At 45.2% G+C, this 24,320-nt stretch overlaps 2 protein-coding genes across 17 annotated transcripts in view; one reads left to right on the top strand and one right to left on the bottom strand.

Moving 5' to 3' along the window:
* The window catches only part of Ubac2 (UBA domain containing 2), a 146,458-nt gene that overhangs the window by 46,739 nt on the left and 75,399 nt on the right, over positions 1–24,320 (bottom strand). For 6 of the 13 annotated variants that reach the window (NM_001034937.2, XM_087586286.1, XM_087586282.1 and 3 more), the window contains 1 exon segment: positions 2,424–2,547. The exons of 2 other annotated variants lie outside the window; for them this stretch is intronic. In NM_001034937.2, the coding sequence (NP_001030109.2) occupies positions 2,424–2,547 (124 nt within the window). 13 annotated transcript variants of the gene reach the window in all.
* Positions 10,662–22,667, top strand: Gpr183 (G protein-coupled receptor 183). 4 transcript variants are annotated; one of them, XM_087586535.1, is made up of 4 exons: positions 10,663–10,715; positions 18,614–18,722; positions 19,343–19,852; positions 20,706–22,667. In XM_087586535.1, the coding sequence occupies exon 4, from the start codon at positions 20,732–20,734 to the stop codon at positions 21,803–21,805; it is 1,074 nt and encodes a 357-aa protein (XP_087442661.1). In that variant the 5' UTR covers positions 10,663–10,715; positions 18,614–18,722; positions 19,343–19,852; positions 20,706–20,731; the 3' UTR covers positions 21,806–22,667.

Genomic DNA, 24,320 nt, shown 5'->3' with positions numbered 1-24,320 from the left:
ACACTTACTCTTTAAGCCAACCCCAACGACTGGCATGTGTGCCCCAAACATGCATTCTGGCTCTTATAATGGTTAAGGCCATTTACCTGTCCACCATCCAGTGTCTCTCTAACACTCCTGGTTTCCAGTGTCAACGGTGGGGAAAGAACAAGGCAGAAACGTATGTATGAGAGGACTGGGGTGAGGTGAGGTGCAGGCACAGATGGCTCAGATGGCTCAGTGCATGAAGCACCTGCTGTGGAAGCATGAGGACTGCGTCCAGACCCACAACACACATGATGCAAAGGTACCAGGCAAACAGGGAACACGCTGAGTCTACCTCTGGCCTCTGTACACACTTACACACCAACAGTAAGAGATGTAACACAAACACACATAGGATATGCAAGAACGCCCAGAGTGTGTAGAGGAAAGGAGAGGACAAAAACCTCCATCATTTGACTTCAAAGTGGGGAAGACGGAAGTGGAACTGGCAAGAGGAGAGCCCAGGCTGCCATTCAAGTGGAGGACTAGACGCAAGCCCACTTCTGCTCAATGGCCTTCTGCCCTACAGAGGTCAAGCCCACTTCTGCTCAATGGCCTTCTGCCTTACAGAGGTCATGCGAGTGCTGAGATAAAGCAGAGATTCACACTGATCTGGGACCTCTGCGACAGTGTACTGACCTGTCTGTCTTTGGATAGGGCTAAGAGGATGTAAGTTGTCAACCTCAAAACCCCATGGTCCTGATGACTCTATGAGCCAGTCACCCTGAATGCCTACCCCATAACTAATACAGCAAGGGCCTTTCTGTCCTTGATGCTTCCACCTAACTTCAGACGTCACCATGAGGCTCAAAGTGGGTTTTGGAACTTGGCACATGTTTCCCTGCCAGAGAAACTCATAGCAGGACAGAGTGGGGACCCAGGTATCATGGTCAAGAGGGTGAAAGGTGAGGGCTACACACACCACATGAGGCTTGCCTACAAAAGTGGTGAGGACACACCCGCCCGACACCTACCCCAGGCGAGCCTCTGACAATGCACAGCAGGATGGAGAGGCTGGAGGGAATGTTAAGGGTGAGAAGGGAGAGAGGAGGGGACACTTCACTGTGAAGCTGGATCTGGTCTATGAGTGGGATAAAGAATATTATGAGTGTTAACTGGGGGAGTCAAAAAGCCAAGCTACACAGGGTGGTGCAGGATGCCACACAGTATTCAAAGCTGTGAGGAAAAGAAAAGAACAGGCCAGAGAAGGGGGCGGGGGCGGGGGAGTAAGAGCACACAGTATTCAATTCAAAGAAAACCTGTCAGAAAGCTGGAGAGCACATGTGTCTTCTAGCACAGGCCTCGGGCCGAGGTAGCAGTGGGCACAGGCTAGATGTTAGGGAGATGACCTTGGAATTTGAGTTTAAAGTCAGACCAAGGCTCCAGTGGCCTTCATAGCACAGCAGTCTACACAGAAGCACCAGAGTGATACACTTCTGCCTTCTCTTCTTTGCCAAAAAGGAAGCATGTTCGAAGTTGAACCTGGGGTCTTGGACATGCTAGGCAAACACATTACTACTGAGATGTGTCCCCAGGTATGTCTGTCTATCTATGTGTGAGTGCAGGTACCTGCAGATGTCGAAAGAGGATGTTAGATCTGGAGCTGGAGTAAAGGCAGTTACAAATTACCTGACAGGGTTGGGGATCCAAGGCTGCAGGGGGGTGGTGGTGGTGGTGGTGCTGGTGGTGGGGTGTGAGAGAGAGAGAGAGAGAGAGAGAGAGAGAGAGAGAGAGAGAGAGAGAGAGTGTGTGTGCGCGCGCGTGCTAGGAACTGACCGGGGATCCTCTCAAAGAACAGCATACATCCTTAACCGCTGAGCTACCTCTCCAGTTCCTAGTCCTTTCTTTTTTTTCTGTCTTTTTAGAATTTTGAGACAGAGTCTCAGGTGTCTAGGATGCCCTGAGCTTATTCTCTAGCCCAGTCTGGTCTTGAACCTCAAACCCTCCTACGTGGACTCTGGAGTTGGTATTACAGACTCAGCTTGGATGGGCTGGCACTCCGGGTTTCTTCTCACAGCTCTGTATGTGGCGTAGTACATAATAATTGGCAACGACACTGATTTTCCATTTCCACTATTCTCGTTTCCACTTCAAACTGATTCTTAAATGTAGTTATGCATACAACTGCATGGTTAAATGAAAATACTTTCCACTGATACAAATTACAGTGAAAGCTTTTATCAGATCTCTAAAGGCTATGAATGTATTCTAGTACCTTCCACACTCTGATGTTCTTACTCTGTAACACTTCCTCTGATACAGATCATGAAGCCAAACTTAGGGGGGGGGAAATGGTTTAAGGAGATCAAATGAGAAAAAGAGAAAAGAACAAAATAAAACGAAAGACAAAAGTACCCAGATCTGGTTAGAGAAGTGTGAACATAAAATGTGTACTGTACCTGTAGTCCCAATATATAAATCAGTGTCTTGTTTGTGATGGACAACGGGCCCAGGATCTGCGCCACCTGGACTCTTGGGATGGAGCAGTGAAATGGCACAAAGAGAGCGAACACGGGCGCCAAGCTACGCAAACAGACAGAGAAAAGCTACTGTAAGATTGGGCTCAGACACTGTCAGAAAGACACCTGAGCAACACTACATACTCATTTCAATGTGAGATACACATGCTGGTTTTCAAACACCCACCATAGGCAAAACAACAGGCACGTGTGCACGACGTGTTAAGGCAGCAACTGTCCCATCTTCGCTCTGAAGCAGTGGTGCATGGTTGGGCATCTCCTGACTAAATATAAGGCGCTGTGAGTAAACTGGAAGTGGATGCTCGGCTCAGTTCACACGAAGTCTGACCGAAGAGACTGGAGAGCGCTAGAATCCATACTGCTCAAACACACCATCACGCTAGACTTTGGCCAGTCATCTAGTGCCGTGGCACCAGACACTTTTTACTACTCCTGCTCTCCATTCCTCAAACTCCTTCCTCTTTTTGCCTTAAACTCTTTTCCTTAAGTGGTTCTCAACCACTCCCGACACCAAGCTACCTACCCCCACCCCCCCAGGACTCTCGTGTTTCATTTCTTCTTGCTCTCGTCTCTCCCTGGACAATCTCAGTGCTCTCTGTGAGTCTGAACAGTGGCAGCCCCAGGCTGACAGGGAACGAGTGCTTCTCCCCATCACAGGCTCACCTGCTGGCTATCCTCACTGAAAATGAGAGCTCTTCCCACTAAGTTCAAGGCTCCGCTGAAGGACAGGTATCTGATAAGTCACTGGACCACCTGAGAGTGTGCTCAGCTCGCCCCGTCTTCCCTTTCCCTCCCTCAGTTACTCACACACCTTGACAGCTGCTTGCTGAACACAGGCTCCTCTGGGTGGTACACATGGGCACCGGTTATCCTTTTACCCAGAGCTGCCTTTTTACTTCCCTGCTTAGCAAACTTCTCCCATGGCCCTGCTCGGCTCTTCCTGGTTTTCTCTGACTACTCCTGTGGATAACAGCTTTCCTCTTGGCCCCCAGAGTCACCAGTTTGGCTGTTTACTGAGTAAGCTGGGCACTGAGCATGTCAAGGAAGATGCCAGGAACAGGATCCTTCTTCACCACGAGCAAGAAGCTCCTTAGGGAGCTCCTTCCAACACTGCAGACTAGCTCGCCTAACATGTATGTCTGCACGTGTGTATGCATACATGAACTGTGCATGTGTCTGTTGGTCTGTCTGTGTGTCTTGCTTGGTCAACCCACCTCTCTCTCCCTCCATCCCCTTCTCTCTCTGTGTATACACATGCATGTGTAACAGCAGAATAATTTGGGCATATTTTTGTAATCATTTTCATTAAACACTTGGTTGGCCAATATTTTCTAATTTTGGAAACAGCATCAATACAAAAACCATTTCATGATCATGAGGAAAATACAAGAACTATTTTTCACTTGTATAAGGAAACATTTTCACAGCACACTCCTGCCCCCACAACACTGTATCCCTATTGTCTTTTGTACATTTTCTAATTCTGATATCAACTATATTATACAAATCTCTCTTCTCAATTATAATATTGAAAACAAAACTACCACAGACACAAACAAGGAGCAAGGAGTAAGACAGACAGACAGAGAACGTAAACATAAAGCAGCTTTAACAGGTATGAACAAGAAACACACACACACACACACACACACACACACACACACACACAGTTAGGCAAGGCTGCCCATCAGCCCCACTCCTCAGTGCAATGACACAAGGACTAGCTGCAGTGAGTGATAAGGCAAGAGAGAATTAAAGGGTCAGTAAGAAAAGGACAAGTCAAGCCATCTCAATCTGCAGAGAATATCATATATGAAATCCCAAAAATTCTACCAGAAAGCTTCTAGAAATAATTCCCCAAAGTGGCAGGTTATATAAAAGCAACTTATAAAACCCAATAGCTTTTGTAAACACCAAAACCATACGCTGAAAATGAGATCACAGACACACTCCCATATTCAGGAGCATCTAGGACAGCAAACCACCTCAGGACAGCCCTGAGGAAGGTGAAGGACCTACACAACAAACACCTCACAGCTCTGAAGAAAGAGATCGAGAAAAACACTAGAGAATGAAAAGACATTGTGTTTGTGGATCAGCAAAATTAATATTATGAAAATGACCATCCTACCTAAACCAATGTATAGATTCAATGCAATCCCCATCAAAACACCCCCAACATTTTTCACAGAAATAGAAGAAAAATTCTAAAATTCCTATGGAACCAGAAAACTCCAAACAGCCAAAGCAACCATGAAAAAAAGAATCCTGGATCCAGGTGATCTGACATGCAATGTGGACTGATAATGTTGGGAGGGAGGCCCCCCAACTGCAGGAGGCGAAGGACAGCAAAGCAGAAGAGGAAGCAAGTAACATTCAAGCTGCTTGATAAAGCCTCCAGGAATTACAATATTCTACATGTACCTAATATTATATACGATGTATGCATAAGTGCATTTACAGATATACATGTATACACACTCACACACGCATGCACGTGCATTTATCTTAAAGGAAGGTAAGCTACTTGGGCTGGCAATGCTCTCCCCAAGAACCACAGAGTAACAGAATTCTAGTACCAGATACAAGAAACCTCCTTTAGAAGGATTGGGTAGAAAGTCAGGGTAGTCTGGATGACTCCCAGAGCAATAGGGATTATCAACTGCTGAAGATACCACAGGACACACAGGGACTCCAGTGACTTGAGCTGGATCTGACCTGAAAGCCTCTTTCTTGTGGTCTACCTTCTATGATTCTAGAAAATACTATGCAAGCTGCCAAGCTTGGGGAAGGAGGGGCAATAGTCCTATCTAGCTGTAATATCTATGAACCATGACAATTACGTGCATGGCAAAATATGCATAAAGGTGCAAAATGTGGCAAACAACAGCTGTTCAGGTGAACTAAGTAAGCTCCACTCAGTTGAAGGAACATCATTCTGGGTACTGGGATGCAGCCATCTTCCCGGGTAGTGAGGTGACAGACCTTAGGAAACAATCTGTCAGCTCCACTTTGCTAGACCAGCATAATTCCTTATTCTAAATGAGGAGCCCAGGCCATAACTTCTTGCATCTATGGCTCTTTGGTGGACTAAAAACAAAGCAACTTCTAAATGCCAAACAAAAGAACTACATTTTGCCTAACTCTGCCCTAAACACAGTTGATTAAGCAGCTCCTTTCTTTTCATCCAGTAGAACGAGTTAGTCAGCTGAGGCCTAAACGCCTCCAAGGGCACCTACCGCAGTAAAGGCCAGATTCAAGCACGGCCCCATGGTGCCCGCTCCCACCACGCCTTCTTCAACTCTGACCGCAGCAATCTGTGCAGAGCAGAGCAGCCCTCCCGGGCCACAACTACATCCTACTGCGTTCCCTCCCTATGGATACCTCCCAATCTCCCAATCTGTGGGGTCTGCTGATGCAGCACCTCTCTTCCCAGTTAGAAAACAAAGACAAGACAGGGATGCTGGCCTCTAAATGTTTAGAAAAATATTGCTCTTGTGGGGGAGGGAGAGCGTGTACCATAGATCACGTGTGGGTGTCAGAGACAACTTCTGGGAGTTCTCTTTCCACTGAGGGATGCAGGGATTGAAGTCAGGTCACTGGGCTGAGACATCTCACTGCCTAACTAACTCTGGCCATTTTGTTTTTCTCACTCTGCAGAGCTGGTCCTTCTCCATACATATTTGTACAACAAATGAATCTCCCTTACACTAGAATAGTGGTCTGCTGTCACGTAGCATGGGCAGGCAGACACCACCCAGAAGCCTGCCCACCTAATGGCCCACACACAGGGGAGCCACTACCATGTGCAAACATGTGGTGGAGAGGTTGGATAGAAAGAGAAGTGGAACTGGAGACTTGAGGGTGGAGGGAGGGGAGCAACCTGTTGTGAGTCACCAGCCCTGACACACACAGCCACAGTGAGGTCCCAGCCAGTGTTGCCAATGAGGGCCATGTATGGGTCTGTGGCCATACAACAGCAGGCGTGTGTCCATGGCCCATGTTACCACCAAATACCATGTGGACGCCCCTGGTCTGGGTTGTGACCTGGGATCATGTTGATGCCCAAGACCTGCACAGAGCTGGTCCTGTCCCTAAATGGCTGAGAGAGCTGGCCCCACCTCTCACTGGCTGCAGCACTCCCTGAACCTCACCTGGGCAGCACAGTAGAGCTGGCCCTGGTTGCATGGATGTGGGAGAGCTGACAGGCTAACCAACCTGGCTACCACCCAGGCCCAGATCTGGGGCTTTGAGTTGGCCCACCCCAACACCTACTCCATCTATGAACTGCTAGAGCACATGAAGGGGCTGGTCCTGCAGATCCAAAGCCGCAGGATCTCCATGATGCAGGGCGACAACAGTATCTCCAAGAGGAGTCAGGGCCTCTCCCCCATCCAGTATTGACAGTGTAGCAGAAGCCAGAGGCTTAGAACCAGTCCCAGGACTTAAGCAATGAACATTTGCAAGTAAAGAGGCTTGGACAGAAGGCTGCATTGTGGAACACACTGTGACATACTACATCTGACAGGATGAGATTTGTTTGTTTTGCTTTATCTTTATTCTTTACTTTCTTTTGGGGGAGGTTGCAAGGGTGGAAGGAGGGTATGAAGGGATGAGAGGGGTGGGACCAGGTGCACAGTGTGAAATTCACAAAGGATCAATAACAAGTTAAAGAAATGGCAGAACAGCATAGCAGAATTTCCCTTTTGTTACACACCACAGGGTGGGGGGGAGGGGGAGGGAGGAAGAGAGAAAATATAAAACTTTCTGGGTCTGGAGAGATGGCTCAGCAGTTAAGAGCACTTGTTCTTGCAGAGAACACAGCCATCCAAACACACATGTACAGATATACAAGTGAGCAGAATACTCACACATAAATCTATAATTTAAAAATATTTCCTTAGTTCATCACTTTTAATAGGATTAAAGCAAAGTTTCATGTTTGTACTCAGAATATGGTTAGGTGTGATGGTATACACCTTTTATCTCAGCACTTGGGAGACAGAAGCAGGGGGATCTCAGTAAACTGGAAAACAGCCAGGGCTACACATTAAGACCATGCCTCAAAAACAAACAAACGATCAATAAAAAACAAACAAAAAAATCCCACACACATGACAAGACAAAGGCCTGGTATTCTTTGATAAATACCAAACCCTCAGGGACAGAGTCTGTGCTGAGGGGGTGCTGCTCACCCAGACCAGCGTTCAGTCCCCAGCACTAACATCAGGTGTCTCACAACTGCTTGCAAATCCAGCCCCAAACAATCACATGCCTTCTTCTGGCTTCTATGGGCACTCGCACATATTCACTTACACAGACACATTAATTATGGGCACTCACACACATTCACTTACAGACACACATTAGTTATGGGCACTCACACACATTCACTTACACACACACATTAATTAAAATGATAAAAAGCAAATCTTAGAAAATAAGAAAACCCTGCTTTGTTAGACAGTTGCACTGGGTCCCCCTTGCCTTCTCCTCCCCCCCACCACATCTGTGGTGTCTCAGCTCACAGGAGCTCTTCTCTTTACATTTATCAGCAAATGCAGCATAAAAATGACGTCATTAGATAGCCAGAAGCACAGCTCTTGCTTGAGGTTATAGTTCGCCATAACCTCTGCCCTCCCAGAAAATAAATGACAGTAATTTCAGTGCCCACAGCTTGTATCTTATCCAGCAAGAGAAGTGTAAAAAGTCCTTAGACACTAATCACTGTATCATTTCAAATGATGACTAAATAGGAGACCACATGTGGGAACAGTGCAAAGGCACACATTTTAAACCAGGACTATCTGGGTTGTTTTGCTGAAAATTTGTGTTGCTATTTCTATATACAAAAGGCGTCACAAAATACCATAATGTTATTAGTCACTGACCAGTTTTTCCCTTTTCCTTATTTTCTGACAACATCTGTTCTTTACACTGGTAACAATCATTCACAGTGACCTTTAACGTAGTGTCAACAGCTAACTTCTGGGAGCCTTATCTTAAGCAAAGAGCTCGAAGCACAGAAGAGAGAAAATCAGTTAGTAGATAACTGATTTATTCCTTTAGTACCATTACTAGTTACTGAGTTACACACTCAGGACCACACTTCAGAGAGCAAACAAAGAAAACATTTTACACAGATGCCACCTCACTTTTATGGGACACTGAGTTCACCAGTATAGCACAGCCCTGCTAAAGACGCCATTGTAACTTTCAACAACAAAGTGAGCCTAGTATTTTTACCTCACACCCAGCTATAGGAGCATCTGCAGGCTTCTGACTCTTCTTCATACACCTTAGACTACTTTATACCAAAGAAAGGGTGGATCCACCAGGCTTGGTGGCATATCCTTTAATTCTGGTACTCAGAAGGCAGAGGCAGGTGGATCTCTATGAATCTAGGGCCATCCATCTTGTCTAAAAAAAAGATGATGGATCCTACTTTCCATAAAACCCGCTTTAACTAGCTGGGTCTTCCAAAAGTATCCCACTAGGATGGTCTTTCCACAAACGGAAAATTGCTACTATGCGCCAATCCCATTTGCTTGTATGCAGTGCTAGGTTTAGAAGCCAGGGCCTGGCACTCGCTAATGCTCTTTGCACTTGGCCACATCCTGGGCCAATGGTGTCTAAAGGGAACTGATTCTAGGTTATTTATGCTAAGTTTACCTATCAAGTCACAAAGTCTTTGCATCCTTGTCATCAGGTGACTTATCTTGGCTCTCACTTGCCTGTTTTTTTATACATAACAAGGTGCTTGCTCTTTGGTTTTTCTCTGCAAACCTTTGACAGTATAGCTGAAAGGCAATTTTACAGAACCCTGGGCCAAGAGAGTGCCCACCTCTGATAGGCTGCCAAGATGGCTAAGTGGGCAGTCACTTGTCACCAAGCCTTCAGTCCCTAAGATCCAGGTGGCAGGGGAGGAGACTCTGACCCTAAAAGTTGTTCTCTGATCTATGTATGCCCTGGTACACATGCTATAGGCACATGCGCAAGCACACTGACACACACATGCAAAAGAAATACATAAAATGTTATTTTGAAAACTTTTAAGGTCTCTGGGGGCATAAGGCTACAATTTCCTATCAAAAAGACTCAATTCTCTCTATAGCATCCCTCAAAATCAACCAGTTTACCAAAGTGTTTTCTTTTTCTTTTAAAGCATATTCTATTTTAAACAAGGTAGAGCTGTCTGTGGGTTTGGCTTGAAAGTCTGCTCTAGCCCCCATCCTCTGACCCATCTTCTATTCCCCAGAATAAGGACAGTTGACAGAAGCAGAATAAGGCCCCACTCACTCTGCAGGAAGGTGGGGCTGCAGTCCTGTGAGGCCTAAGCACTCTCTGTTCATGCAATCACTGTCCTCCACCAGCCAGTCCCAGCACAAGTGAGTCCTGTCCTTCCAAAAGCAGCCCCCAGGTATGACAGGCCAGATCACAGGTGGGCATGGGTGACTTCCACCTCTCTGGCTTGCTCAGAGTACTATATGCAATATAGTACCTGCTGGGTTCCAGGAGTGAGCCCAAAGCATCATGGGACCAGAACAGGTCTCTCTGGAACCACACACACTGAGGCTGGACTCATCAGTAATGTGTCCCCCTACTGTCCTTGATCTTCCCATGTCCACTGTTACTGAGTCAGTCAGTTGTCCTCGCCATTGAAAATATAACTAGCTTACATGCAAGGTTCTTCTCCCTCACCCCAGACACCCATCTTTGACACCACTGTTCAGATTCACCCCTGATACCACATTTCCAGGCAGACACCAGTATTAAACTTACACTTTTCCTCAGCCTAAACGTTACATAAAATAGCAACATAAAGTCACCAGTAACTAAACTTATCTCTCTCTCCCCTCCCCCTCTTTGAAGTTTATTGCTTCAAAAATTTTTAAGACTTAAATCTTTATGGAAAAAAATTTAAAAGTTCCATAGATATCAGCAATTCACCAAGCCCAAGGGGCTTTTGAATAGTTTTTTAAAAATCAGTATCAGAAGAAAAAAATCTCACTTCCCATTTGAAAAAAAAGCACATAGCATATGTGAGGTTAACTGATTATAACTATGCTCAGTCACAGGATGACAGGAAAAAGGCACCACCATAAAAGGACGCCTGCTCAGTCGCTCTTAAAGCAACATGCCCAGTTCAGCTGACTCCAGTCTGGGCAAACACGGACGGCCACCTTGGAGGCTCTAGCCACCCTCTGATACGTAAGTACCTGACATTCTTCTCTTTAAGTTAAGGAATACCTTGAAAACCTAAGTTTCAAGGTAAAAGTGTGGGAAAAGAATATATTAAATAACTGTCTGTAACAACTGGATGTTTAGATTTCCTCGGGGTTGCTGGCAACCCAAAGTAGTTCCTGAGATAGAAGTAATGAATGAAACATTGTTTTATAAATGTTTGTAGGACTCACAAGTAAACTTCAGCAAACAACACCAATATTTCAGGGTTGTCTACTATGAAGAGAAAGGAACGGTGGTACTGAGACAAAGCATTCCTGAATTTGGATATAGTTTACATACATAACTATTTAGTCTATTTTTTAAAAATCCATTACATTTGACTACCTGCATACATTTATGTACAGAAGTGTTTTTGATAATAACTTTCCTCAGCAGCAGACTTCCCAGGGTAAGAGGCTTATTTTCTAAAGCACCATCTACAGAACAGTATTTTCTAGTTTGCAAAACTATTTTATCAACTAATCCTCCCCACCAGCGAAGATGATCGGTCAGTCTGGGCTCTGCTGCCTCAGAAGCAAAATCATTCTAAAGGCCAACTATTTTAAGTGAAAAATAAAATTTGTTATTTGGTTTCTATTATTAGGTGACCAATAATGCCAAATAAGCCTCCACATTTTTAGTCTAAAAATTTTGGAAAAAAAAAACAACCCTGCAAAACAAAGATTATATGTAGTGATTTAAAAACTCAATTTCCAGCGTAAGAGCAGAAGTTAAGAGAAATGCCTAACAGAATATAAACCATGAAGGGACTTCCTTTAAAGAAGACTGGGGATCGTAGGTGTGGTACTCTCTGCTAAGGGTGTCACCAGAGTCCAAGAGAGTGTTAATGGTAAGAGAGGGCTTGGCTCAGTCCGTAACTCAGGTTCCATTATTTAGAGCTGCCCGGCCCCATGCCAGTTGCTGAAGGTTTCTGGCTTTGGCCACTTCATTCGTGAAGTGCCAGTCCTTCCCGCACTGTCCCTCAGAGCAGGTGCTGGAGCACAGTGTACCATTCCTGCCCTGCCTACAGCACACAGAAGGATAAGTCTAATAGGGGGCTTCCTTGCTATCATTCTGTACAAATTATTTTCTTGAGCTTGTCTGAAGATGTCTGCTTTCTGTTACAGCATATGTAAAGACTCTGGTGTGCTTTCGAGTATCTTAAAGTGCTTGTCTCTGGGGCTTAATGGTGCTTTGTGAACATAAAACCGCCAGGGCACACGGTTCCACAAAGCAGCCTTGCTCGCAGGCTTGTACGATACGTGGGTGGCTGTGGTAATAAGTTCTTTTATAAGCTTTTGGCGGGCTTCCTGGAGTTAATTAGTGCCATGATCAGTCACCTAGCAGAGTAAATTCTGTGACAACTGAGCTCACTCTAGGACTTCCAAGCATGCATGGTAGACTCTTACTAGAGAGCTACTCTAGGTCTACAATGTACATGCAAGTTTCCTAATCCTGACCTGAAGACACCAAGAAATGAAAGCATTTACAGGGAGACCCTTCTTTTTGTCATACATAGACGTATGGTACTAGAGGTGGGCAATGTCCTCCCGTCTGGCCTGGGCTGTTTGTGCCATCTTGGCCAAGGTACAAGACTAGTTCGCACATGCAGAATCCTTTGCATGCTGTGAAGGGAGAAACTCAGTGTTCAGTAGTCCAATGAGGGTAGACAGCATATTGTCAGATATCCATTTAACTCTAAAAACAGGACACAGGTAACCCAGCGGCATAAAGTTTTGCTGGGCTTCGATTTCTCTTCAGTTGAAATAGCAGTCAAAATGTGTTGTTGCTGAAATACTGTTAAAAACAGTAAACTCATTTATAAAATCTTTACTTAGTGGACATGGTGGTACACTCCTTCATGGGAGGTAGAGGCAGGAAGATCAGGAGCTCAAGATCAGCCTCCACTCATATAGTAGTGAGTTTGAGGCTAGCCAGGAGCACAGGAGACCCTATCTTAAAAACAAAACAAACCCAAAATACTCAACTCTCCTTTATCCACCTTAAAACATGCTATACATTAATGATTGCTCCATTTAAGTCTACCTAGCCTCCTCCTCGTTTCTCAGACACACGTGAGCAGGTATATGTCAAAAGTCCTGAAGTACCTTCCTGTTTTCACTTGTCTTCCACACACTTCTACTTATCTCTGCCTTGGAAACAGGAACCGAGGATAGATAATGCATCCTGTACTGAATGTGATTTTTCTGGCGGCAAAGAGCCGAGTTTAGACTTGGTAGCTCCAGCTGTGACTTTGGCTTTGGTGAGACCCAAGGCCGGGTCTGCTGAGGAGCCATTACTACCTTCATGCTGCTGTCTCTGGACAGAGAGAAGGACGTGTGAGCTGAGCTCTGGCCATTCTTTCCATCTTTGCGGGTGGGGCGTGTAAAAACTGTCCTCACACCGCCCTCTCGGAACTTCACAGGAGTGACACAAAGCCACAACCTCCACAATACTCCGCCTTCCTGGGATGGAGTGAGAGGAAGGGGGAGTAGAGTCAGGAAGCTCCCTTGGGCACCTGATTTCCATCGAAGTTTGGGTGGAAAGCCATGTTAATGAGGCAGGGAGGGAAGGGAGTCACAGATTCCTAAGTGAAAAATCTAAAACAGAAAGAGGCATTGGTCTGGCTGGAGCCAGGGGCTACAGACAACCAAGACAGCTAGTGACCCAGACGAAGAGAGTAGAAACATGCTACAAGAGACATGCCCTCGGCCTCTGAGCACCAGCTAAGGGGCTCTCAAGGGAAAAGGCCATCAGGTCACTGCAGAGGAGAGGAGGGGAAGGACTGCAGACAGCAGCGTCACAGACAGGCAGATAAGGACACAGAAGGGGGGGTGTGGGGCACAGGGCAGAGTTAGGGGCTGCAAGAAAAACCCATTGGCTGGGGAAGGACAGAGTCCTGACTTCCCATGTGATCTTGAAGCATTCTGAGAAAATGACTCAACTCACCCTCAATTCAGCATAGCCACAAAACAAGTAGGCTTAACTTAAAGGCTGAAACTCCCTTCAACTGGAAGGGTACAAAGTGTGGACTATTTCTAGAAGCGCCCTAAGAGGAAGAGTATCAGGTACATATTCCTCCATACAGGGACCTTTTACTATGAAGCTAGTGATCCCTCACGTACAATCCCACAAATTTGCCTTCCTTGTGTGGAATGAGTGTGATAGTGGCCTCCTTTTACCTCTTACAGTAACGTACACATGACATCATTACTTTTGATAAAGCCATACAAGGAGTAATTACTGAAAAGTGACAGAAAAGTATCTGCAATATGTCCAGCTTCTAACGTGAGAGAGTTTTCACCCGTCCGCGCCCTCCCAGACACCACACACTTTCCATTAGCTCCAACAGGTAGCTCTCCAGTGCAGCTGGTCTTCACTGAGCACCACTGAGTCAGGCATCTTGAGAGGCACTGAGGGCGAACTGTAGACTGCTGTGTGAAGAGTTCCCTGTGCTACCTGGGATCTTCCCAGACCTGAAAGGTGGCTGAAGGTGGACTATGTCATGGGCTCAACTGCAGTGTCACAAAGCCCATCTCTGTGGCTCCTTGACTCATCACGTTTCCAACAGCCAGATGCATTTAGTGAGCTTCCCTCAAAAGGCTGACCATGGCCAACTGCACCCTGAATAAAAGCACCTCAGTCTATTCAGTTTAGGGGAAGGAGACAAGAGAAAAGGAGACAGCAGTGGACAGACACACAGCTATCAGAACTGACCCATGGTAAAGAATCCACTGAATAATGTATTTCCTCAACTGGGTCACTGTGGCATGTCCTAACCATCGACAGCACGTGGGAATGGACAAGCCAACCAATGGAGTCAGCTATTCCTTTGGTAGGCTGGACTTCACTTGCCACCTGCCCATTTTACAGCAAACAGTACACACAGCAGCTGTCCATCAACTACAGTGAAGCGGGAACAAACGGTGACCTAGTGCTGCTGGTGTTGACACTGGGCTAACTCAGATGCTGCTGTTTAAAGAGGAACAAAGCAGCTCTGTCCACACACTTGACAAATGCTAGCTAATGAGAGATAGGGAGTAAGGGTGACTTCTCCCTCAGGCTTGTTATCAAGGGCCTCGAACCAGCCTCAGTTACTTCTGAGGTGTTCCCCTCCCTCAGAGGACAATGCCCTTGGTATTCAGTCACCATGTGAGCTCTTCCCTTTGCTTTTCCACTCATTTTATTTTCCCCAACTCTGTGCATTTTCCTACAACCTTACCTTTCCTTGAGAACATATCGGAAAGGAAGAGTTGGATTAACTGTAACCAACAACACCCCAGAACGTCTCCCTGGGCTTCCATGCTCTTAGTCGTTCTTCTAGCTGTTCTTCAAAGCACAGCTTCCTCTTTGGCACACACAGGGAGGTCACCCCTCTGCCCAAGGCAGATCTCAATACAACCCCATCTTGAGGTTACACCCAACCAGCTCAAAACATTATCAACCCTGAAGAAAACAGAGTCTCCCTTTTTTATTTAAGGCATCAACAAGTCTCAGAATAAACGTTAGAGAGAATGGTGACACTTCAAAAACCTTAAAGGCCCAAAGCTATTTTATTCGTATGAACCAAACCTTTGATCACTATGAAGGTTTTGTTCTGTTTCTGTCAAATGAATGAGACTAACGGCAGTCTATGTAGCCTTAAAAACTTACACAGACTTGTGCATGGGTTCTTCAGTAAGTTTTTCTGCGTATAAACTATATCAGAGCTCAGGCAAGTTTAGGGGGATTTTTTTCCTCTCCTTTTTGTGACAAGAGAAAAACTGTCACTTCATGTCAACATGTCTGGTTGTGTAAGGATGAAATGATAACATCTCAAGAGATATTGGCAACTCTATAGGCAAGGAAATAAATTTTACAAATGTGCATGCGCACAAACCATACACACACCACACACACACACACACACACACACACACACACACACACACACACACACAAACACACACCTTTCAAGAATGTCAGGGAAAGACGTAGAAAGGAATCTAACATTTATTCTGAGAATTGTTGATGCCTTAAATAAAAAAGGGAGACAAAGTTAGGATGACAGGAAAGCTGAAGGATCAATGTTATATTACAGACACAGAACAGACTCTCTCTGCAGCTTAGCAGGAAAACCAGAGAACGCCAAGATGGCTTCCAGGGGAGTGGGAGTTTGGGAGTAGACCACACTGTTTTATACTTGCATATTTTCAGTGGTTTTAGGCTACATATGCTAGATCCTAGGAATACAGAAACAATACCTTGTTTACATTTAAGGGTCTAGTTGAAGGATAGACACACAATGTCAGGATGCCCTGTTCTTCATGAAGGTCAACCCTGAAGAACAATTCCATTTCATGCAGCCCAGTTACTGTCCGTGCTCTTGGGGAAAGATGTCAGCATCTTGATTCCTGTCCCTTAGTGTGAAGAGTGCAGAGTCAAGTGTACAATGTCAGCAAAAGCACTGCACTGGAACTTTAATTCTTATAAATATTAGTGTTCTAAGGGAAACAGATTTAAGACACATTCCGTGGACTTTCCCCTATGTAATATGTTCACTGACACATTACAGTACTTTCAGGTTTAACTCAGGCACACACGTGTATATAGGTATATTTATATGTGTGCTCACATACATATTCTAAACATGTCCGAAGCTGTTGCCTTGAAATAATTAAAATGAGAAAGAATTAAAATGCATTAAAAAATGTGAGTTGTACTTTGAATGGTTAAAAGGAGAAATTGAGATCCACACAGGCACACTGAGTACAAGCAAACAGGACAGTGCATGTGTCTGAAGGAACACAACTGGCAGTGCTGCGCCAGGACCTCACAGAGCCACACAGCATTCCCCACACTATCTATCTTTTCAGTTCTAGACCCTTCGTTTCTGTATTCCCAGGTTCTAACATATGCAGATAAAACCACTAAAAGTTTGCTCAAAGCATGAAGCTAACTCAAGCCTCATGAGAGTAATCCAGAAGATGGTTAAAGGAAAGAACAAATTCTAACTCTGAGGACATATAATAAATTAAGATTAGTTGCCTTAAGAACTGAGTAACAGCAACCAAGGATGTAAAAGGACTTTCCTCTTAATGTGGAGATAATAAAATGTACTGAAATGACAGCATTGAGAACACAGAGAAGCCAGAAACAGGAACTGAGGAAAATGTAGAATCAATCCCCACAAGTTGCTAAGTATCAAAAGGAACATATTTTCAAACCATCTCCATCTGCCTTACCAAGGCCACTTTCTGACCTATCCTGCTTACATGTCCATACTCTAAAAGTGCTGCCTTTGGCTGGCTCTGGCCCGACAGTAGTCAGTTCAGATCCCTGTCCCAGCCTCCCCTGAGACTGGTTTCCCCTGCTCTTGGGAAGGTTGCCCCATCTACCACGGGGAAGCTAACCACATATGTCCTGCTGTCTGTACTTTGAAACCACAATCTCTCAGTTCTTTAAGGCTCATGAGACAGCTGCTCTTGCAAAGGACTGGCGGGAGCACCATAGAGAAGGACCCGACATGATTTTTAACCTCTCAGGCCCATATGAGGTCCTTACCAGACACGGTTTAAAGGAAGGTAGGCAGAGTAAGCAAGTACACAAATGCCAATAGGCTGTGAAGGACGCTGGGTGATGAGGCTCTTGCAAGAAGAGCAAACTAGCACTTCTTCCTCCAATTAACAAAATCATTACTTCAATCAATCTACATTCATTGTTCTGAATTTGGGCTGTGTGGATAAAAGCCCCCACTCACTCATGCAGTATTATCTGTTGGCACATTCATATCCAAGCAGGCATCTTTCTGTGTGCTTCTCTGCACACGTGGTTGTGTTCACTTTCCCTCAGAAATCATGCCATCAGCTTTCCTTAACATACTTCCAGTCAAGAAACAGTCTTGTTTTGCCACTTTCACACGCCACAGCACGGCTGAACTGTTCTACGCCCTCCAAGTCATCGACTGAACGAATCTGAGCTGTTCACACATTTGCATCTTCCTGTTGCCGTCAGCACTGGGAGGAACACTCCCATACCTGAGCTATTTGAAGCCACTCCCATTTTTAGCTGGACCAGATGCTAAGACACAGTCCAGACTCACTCAGGCATCATCTGCAGGCTGACACACAGCAGCAGGCCGTCCCTCTCTCATGTTGAGGTGGCTCTCCTAACCTTTACAGTAGTGATAACATGGTGATTCTGCAGCTACACACACACACACACACACACACACACACACACACACACACACACTAATGACTGAGGTCACATTTCATGAGCTTGCTATGAAAAACTCCTCAAAAGTGGAAAGTGAGATTTTCAGGAGGAAAGTTTCTCACAGAAGCTGGAAAAGTATTTGTCAGAGTTGTTGGCACCTGCTCCTCAGTGCCAAGGTTTATCTAAAGCTGCACTCGCCCCATGTCTACCCTTGCCTCCTGAACACAACAGTGGAAGGCAGGCCCTCAGTAAGCGGCAGTCTCCCTGCATTTTTTCATTTCATTAATTTCACAACTGACTTTTTATTTGTTTCTGATTCTGCTGGACAAATTGGGCTCCTCCCAAACTTAAGTGGCACAGCAAACATCTATTTTCAATCTTTCTTTTTATTTTAAGCATCTCAAAAATTTCTGATGTGGTATCTTCTTTAAGTCAAAGGTTTCTTATACACAGCTCTTTCATTTCTAAACTCACTCTTTGTTGCTTTGTCATTGGTTTCTAGTTTCTCTGTGCTGTCCTCAGGCTGTGTGGTTTGTTCAATACTGACTTTCTAGATGTCTTGAGCCTCCTCTGGGGACCTATGATGGTTGAGTTTGAAACATGCTTATGTCTTCAACACACACTCCACTAACTCTTAAATCATGTTGAGGAAATAAATCTTCAGTGCCTTTTATTTTCTTCTCTAGGATATTCAAAAACACATGATTGCCCACTACGATTATAGACTTACCTCAGAGATCTGGCTGCCTCTGCCCACCAAGTGCTGAGATCAAAGGCGTGCATCATCATAGCCTGGTGACTATTCTTAACTTTGGCGGTAAAGCCAGATTCCTATTGGCATCAAAGTTGTCTTCATTTCCTTTTATTTCTGATTGCAGGCCACCCTGTCATCAGGACTTAGGTGATATTCATCTCCCATAGCTTTATTCTGAATCTTTCTCAATTGAATTTAAATTACATTTTCTTTTTTTTTTTTTTAAGGCTTTATTTTATTTATATGAGTACACTGTAGCTGTCTTCAGCCACACCAGAAGAGGGCATCAGATCCCATTACAGATGGTTGTGAGCCACCATGTGGTTGCTGGGAATTGAACTCAGAACCTCTGGAAGAGCAGTCAGTGCTCTTAACTGCTGAGCTATTTCTCCAGCCCCCAAATTACATTTTCTTTAAGCAACACACAACCAGATTTAAAAACAACCACTACCACCACCAACAACAACCGCCTTCCGCACGGGCAGTCTTCCGTGTAACTGGAAGCTCAGCCCATTTCAGTCAGCGAGGACGTGTTTTCTATCTCCCTCATCTGACCTTCTGCTCTCCTTCCTCCCTCAGTGTGTCCTTCCCAGTCCACTTCCCTTCCAGTCTTCTCTGAGGCAGCGAGGCGCTTCCTCTCACTTGTTTGGTCTTGCTTTAGGCTTTATTTGCGTACTGTGAGGACTCGTCTGTCAACACCACAGCACAGGCAGAGCCCAGCACCAGTGAGCATCCCTCTTCTCTGTCAGACGTGAACAGAGACCTGGTCGGCCGGCTGGTCATCTGGCTGCAGGCAGCAGCAGACACTGAAGGAACTCCCTCCACGTTACAGGGGAGGCACGCAGTCTCCAGAGAAGCGGGTTTTCCTTTAGGATCCATCACCGACTTCATTGCTCAGCTTCTTCGCTCCACCACCATTCTCTCGCTCTTTCTTATATAAAATTTTACTGCCAGAATTTTTAATTTCCAATTTGAAATTTGAAATTAGTGTTAGCATTATTTATGAGCAAGAAGGAACTTTAAATAATCAAATGTGCACCAAGGGAGTAGCTCCATAACTTATGCATTGACTCACGGATACTGATTCAACACTGAGGGAACTGGAGTGTCCACCAGATGCCTAATGAAATCCAGACGGTAAAAGAACAGTGACTACAGTGCAGCCGTGGAGGTTTGTTTACTACTAAAGCAAAACACAAAACACCACATTACACGACTCTTATGGGTTTGTGTGCCTGATTTAGAATTGTATTTTTGAAGCAGCTTGACTGAGTCACACCACACACACTCAGTCTCGCACAGAAAGAGGTATGCTACTGCTGAGGCAGACTCAAAGTCCCTTGAACCCGACTTCTGGCTTGTCTTCCATTTTGAGAAAGGATCTCACCAAGATGGCCAAGCTGCCCTCAAACTTGTAATGCCCCTGCCTCAGCTACCAGAGCAGCTGGTTACAGTTATACACCGCACATTTACTTTTCTCCTTTTCTCCATTTTAGTTATGAATACTATTCCTTTTTCATAAGAAAGCTTAACTTTCGGTTCCTGGCATGACCTAAGACTATTTCTCATACGTGTTAGGTTAGCACAGATCAGATACTGTGGCATGTTCATACTTCACTACATGTTTGACTGATTTCATTTCCTGGCAGTGATAGGCATTTTGGAAGAAAAGAAGAAAAAAAAAGCTCAACCTAAATTCGATTTAAAAGCCAGGTTTAATAATGCCTGTCTAAAATGCGGGGAACTTTACGTGATTCTATTCTTAACCACACCATGATTCAGAAAAGGGGGGATTTCTGTCTGAAGTTGGTGAGCTCCCCGGGGTTACAAAACACACTTGACCTATTTAGAGGGTTCCATTTCCTTTGCCCGAGTTCTGCCAAAGCCACTAACTATAAAAGTAAACACAAATTTTATTCTCTGTTTATTCCAGAGGGAATTTGCACACTGAAAACTTTAAAGCAGATGTATGAGTGTACATTTGCTGAGTTAAATAGTTAACTCCTTACTTGCTTCCCTTCCAGTAACTCTGACCACTGCGGATACAGAAATGGCTAACAATTTTACTACACCACTGGCAGCTTCTCACGGCAATAACTGTGATCTCTATGCACACCACAGCACGGCCAGGATATTAATGCCTCTGCATTATAGCCTGGTCTTCATCATTGGTCTGGTGGGAAACTTGTTGGCCTTAGTTGTCATTGTTCAAAATAGAAAAAAAATCAACTCAACCACTCTCTATTCAATGAACTTGGTGATTTCCGACATCCTGTTTACCACAGCTTTACCTACGCGGATAGTCTACTATGCCCTGGGTTTTGACTGGAGGATTGGTGATGCCCTGTGCCGGATAACTGCTCTGTTGTTCTACATCAACACGTATGCAGGTGTGAACTTCATGACTTGTTTGAGCATAGACCGATTCTTTGCCGTGGTGCACCCTCTGCGCTACAACAAGATTAAAAGAATTGAATATGCAAAGGGCATTTGTGTATTTGTCTGGATTTTGGTGTTTGCTCAAACACTGCCACTGCTCCTCAAACCCATGTCTAAGCAGGAGGCAGACAAGACTACTTGCATGGAATATCCAAATTTTGAAGGGACAGCATCTCTCCCGTGGATTCTGCTCGGAGCCTGCCTGCTAGGCTACGTGCTGCCTCTTGCCATCATTCTCCTGTGCTACTCTCAGATCTGCTGCAAACTCTTCAGGACTGCCAAGCAGAACCCACTGACCGAGAAATCTGGTGTGAACAAAAAGGCTCTCAACACGATCATCCTCATCATCGGCGTGTTCATCTTGTGCTTCACGCCCTACCACGTGGCCATTATGCAGCACATGGTGAAGACTCTCTACGCCCCCGGAGCCCTCGGCTGTGGGGTGAGACACTCCTTCCAGATCTCTCTGCACTTCACAGTGTGCCTGATGAACTTCAACTGCTGCATGGACCCTTTCATATACTTCTTTGCATGTAAAGGGTACAAGAGAAAGGTCATGAAGATGCTCAAACGTCAAGTGAGCGTGTCAATCTCCAGTGCAGTGAGGTCAGCCCCTGAGGAGAACTCACGGGAAATGACGGAGTCACAGATGATGATCCACTCCAAGGCCTCCAATGGGAGGTAAAGGTGCTTGGGCCCTCACAGCACAGCAAGCTGCAGGGCAGGCGGGCTCTGCCTACCAACTGTTCTGCTCCCAACCAGGATGCCTTCCAGTTGTCCTCTCTGGGCAGGACTACCCACTGCCACCTCACCAGCCAGCGCACTGACATCCAGACCAGACCAAGGAAACAGCAAAAGCAAGTTCTACTTCATAAATGAAACAGAATATACAAAGGAAGGCTATCGTAATACGTCTCCATGTAAAAAGAAATGCTGTGTGAAATTACCATTTCTTGCCAATAGCGTGGCAAAAGAAAGAAGACTGATTGCACTGTATATATTGCCAGTGTAAAAATGTTAATACTCTAATATATGTAACATATTTCCTAATTTACACCTTTCACTTTTAGATTTTGTTTCCTTAGTAATTTAGATTTTGTTTTGTTCTGAGACAACTGTTTTCAGAAACATTTTGTGAGATAAAAAACAGGGTCTAATGAGAATGTTAATAGCCACTGTCAGGAGTTCCAACTACAATTAACGGAAGGTAGATGTGAAGCGCGAAGGCGGAAATGTTGGTGATGACAGAGACAATGGAAGCACCGAGCCCTTCCTTGAGCAGCCAGGACAGTGCCTGTGGACCATGCCCGGAAACACGACAGGGGCTTCCCATACAGGCATCGTGCGCTGGCCGTGTGCCACCTCCCTTTTAGGAACAGAACATATGCACACATGCCTTGTTTTCCTTGAGTCTCATGGGCACCTGGTACCTACACAGCTGTAGATTAGGTTATAAGAACTGGGGCAAAGAGGATTACAGTTATAATTGCCACATTTGCATAAATAAATCAAAAAGTAAGTGCACAAAATTGTGCATTTATAAATTAGTAGTTTTCAGGAATTTTTTCCTTTTTAAAAGCCTTTTCTAAAATTTATGTTTGACTGCATGCAAGTCAGTATACCACATGTGAGGAGGGCCTGCAGAAGCCAGAAGAGGGTGTCAGATTCCCTGGGGCTAGAGTTACAGATGTTTATATGCCATCATGGAGGTGCTGAAAATCAAACATGGATCCTCCGGAAGAACAGCTAGTACTCTTAACCACTGGGCCATCTCTAAAGAGTCCCCTTTTCCCCTTTTGAGACAGAATCTAGCCATGTCAGTCTAGCTGGCCTGGAACTCTCTATGTAGACAGGCTAGCCTTAGACTGCTGTAAAAACCTCCTGGCCCTAATGATGGAACTGCAGGTGTGTACCATGTCCTGCTGGGAGTCTCTGTAAGGTCACGTACCTGCTCACACAAGTACTTCACTATGTGCGGCATGGCCTTCCTAAGTTTCCAAGCACTGTTTGCCCGCTCAAACAGTACAGTATCTCACTTGGCAAGGATACCAATTTAGATGACAGGGGAAAAAATAAAACACTATACCATAAGCTATAATTTCAATTTTTACTGAGCTGTATGCCCAGGAAATATTTCATTTTAGTAAAATTAAGCTGATTTGTCTTTTGAGATAAAGTCTCATTGTACAGTCCATGGCTGACCTTGACTGTAACTCACTTTGTATCCCAGGCAAATATTTAACTAAAGGTCTTCCTCAGGCACATACTTGTAAGCCCAAAACTTGGAAGGCTAAGGCAGGAAAACTGCTGAGAGTCGGAGGCCAGCCTGCACTAGGGTTACATACATATTACAGCAAGCCCTACTTCAAACAGAAAAATATGATGTCCTGTGTTGGCCTCCTGAATGCTGAGGTCACAGGTGTGTGCATTACACCTGTGTTTAGCCTCCTGAGTGCTGAGGTCACAGGTGTGTGCATTATACCTGTGTTAGTCTCCTGAGTGCTGAGGTCACAGGTGTGTGCATTACACCTGTGTTAGCCTCCTGAGTGCTGAGGTCACAGGTGTGTGCATTACACCTGTGTTGGCCTCCTGAGTGCTGAAGTCACAGGTGTGTGCATTATACCTGTGTTAGTCTCCTGAGTGCTGAGGTCACAGGTGTGTGCATTACACCTGTGTTAGCCTCCTGAGTGCTGAGGTCACAGGTGTGTGCATTACACCTGTGTTAGTCTCCTGAGTGCTGAGGTCACAGGTGTGTGCATTACACCAGCCTGCAGTAATCTTAATACTCACTACTGTGACTTTAATGAGTGCACTAAGAGCTGAATTATGTTAATTCCGCAGAATTAAAGCCACTAACAACATGTGGTTGGTCTGATGGAGGAGGTGCAAGTTTGGATCTTGATACCTTTTCCTTACCCCATCTATGAACTTCCCAAGTGAGGGCAGAAGGAACAAAATACTACACCCTGTCAGGGTGGCACACAGTCGCCTAAGCCGGATCTCTACAAGAGACCACTAGAGGAAATCAGAAACAGGTCCCTTCCTTCCCAGCCCTAGTCCCATAGCTCCACGACCACACCGGAGCACAGATCATCACATACACCAACTTGCTGCCTCACCACTGATGACCATGCTCATCAGGCCAAGTCTGCGATCCTGCGAACCAGAGAGTGTGTGCTACTAGAGTCTACAGGAGTAGG

This window comes from Rattus norvegicus, chromosome 15 (genome assembly GCF_021556685.1).
Source record: "Rattus norvegicus strain SHRSP/BbbUtx chromosome 15, alternate assembly SHRSP_T2T, whole genome shotgun sequence".
Taxonomy (NCBI): Eukaryota; Metazoa; Chordata; class Mammalia; order Rodentia; family Muridae; genus Rattus; species Rattus norvegicus.
Note: the sequence above shows the minus strand (reverse complement) of the source record. Positions and strands in the feature narration are given on the sequence as shown.

Bases quoted from the DNA above. Each gene is read 5' to 3' on its own strand.
- Gpr183 (XM_087586536.1), top strand. From the start codon at position 20,732: ATGGCTAACAATTTTACTACACCACTGGCAGCTTCTCACGGCAATAAC.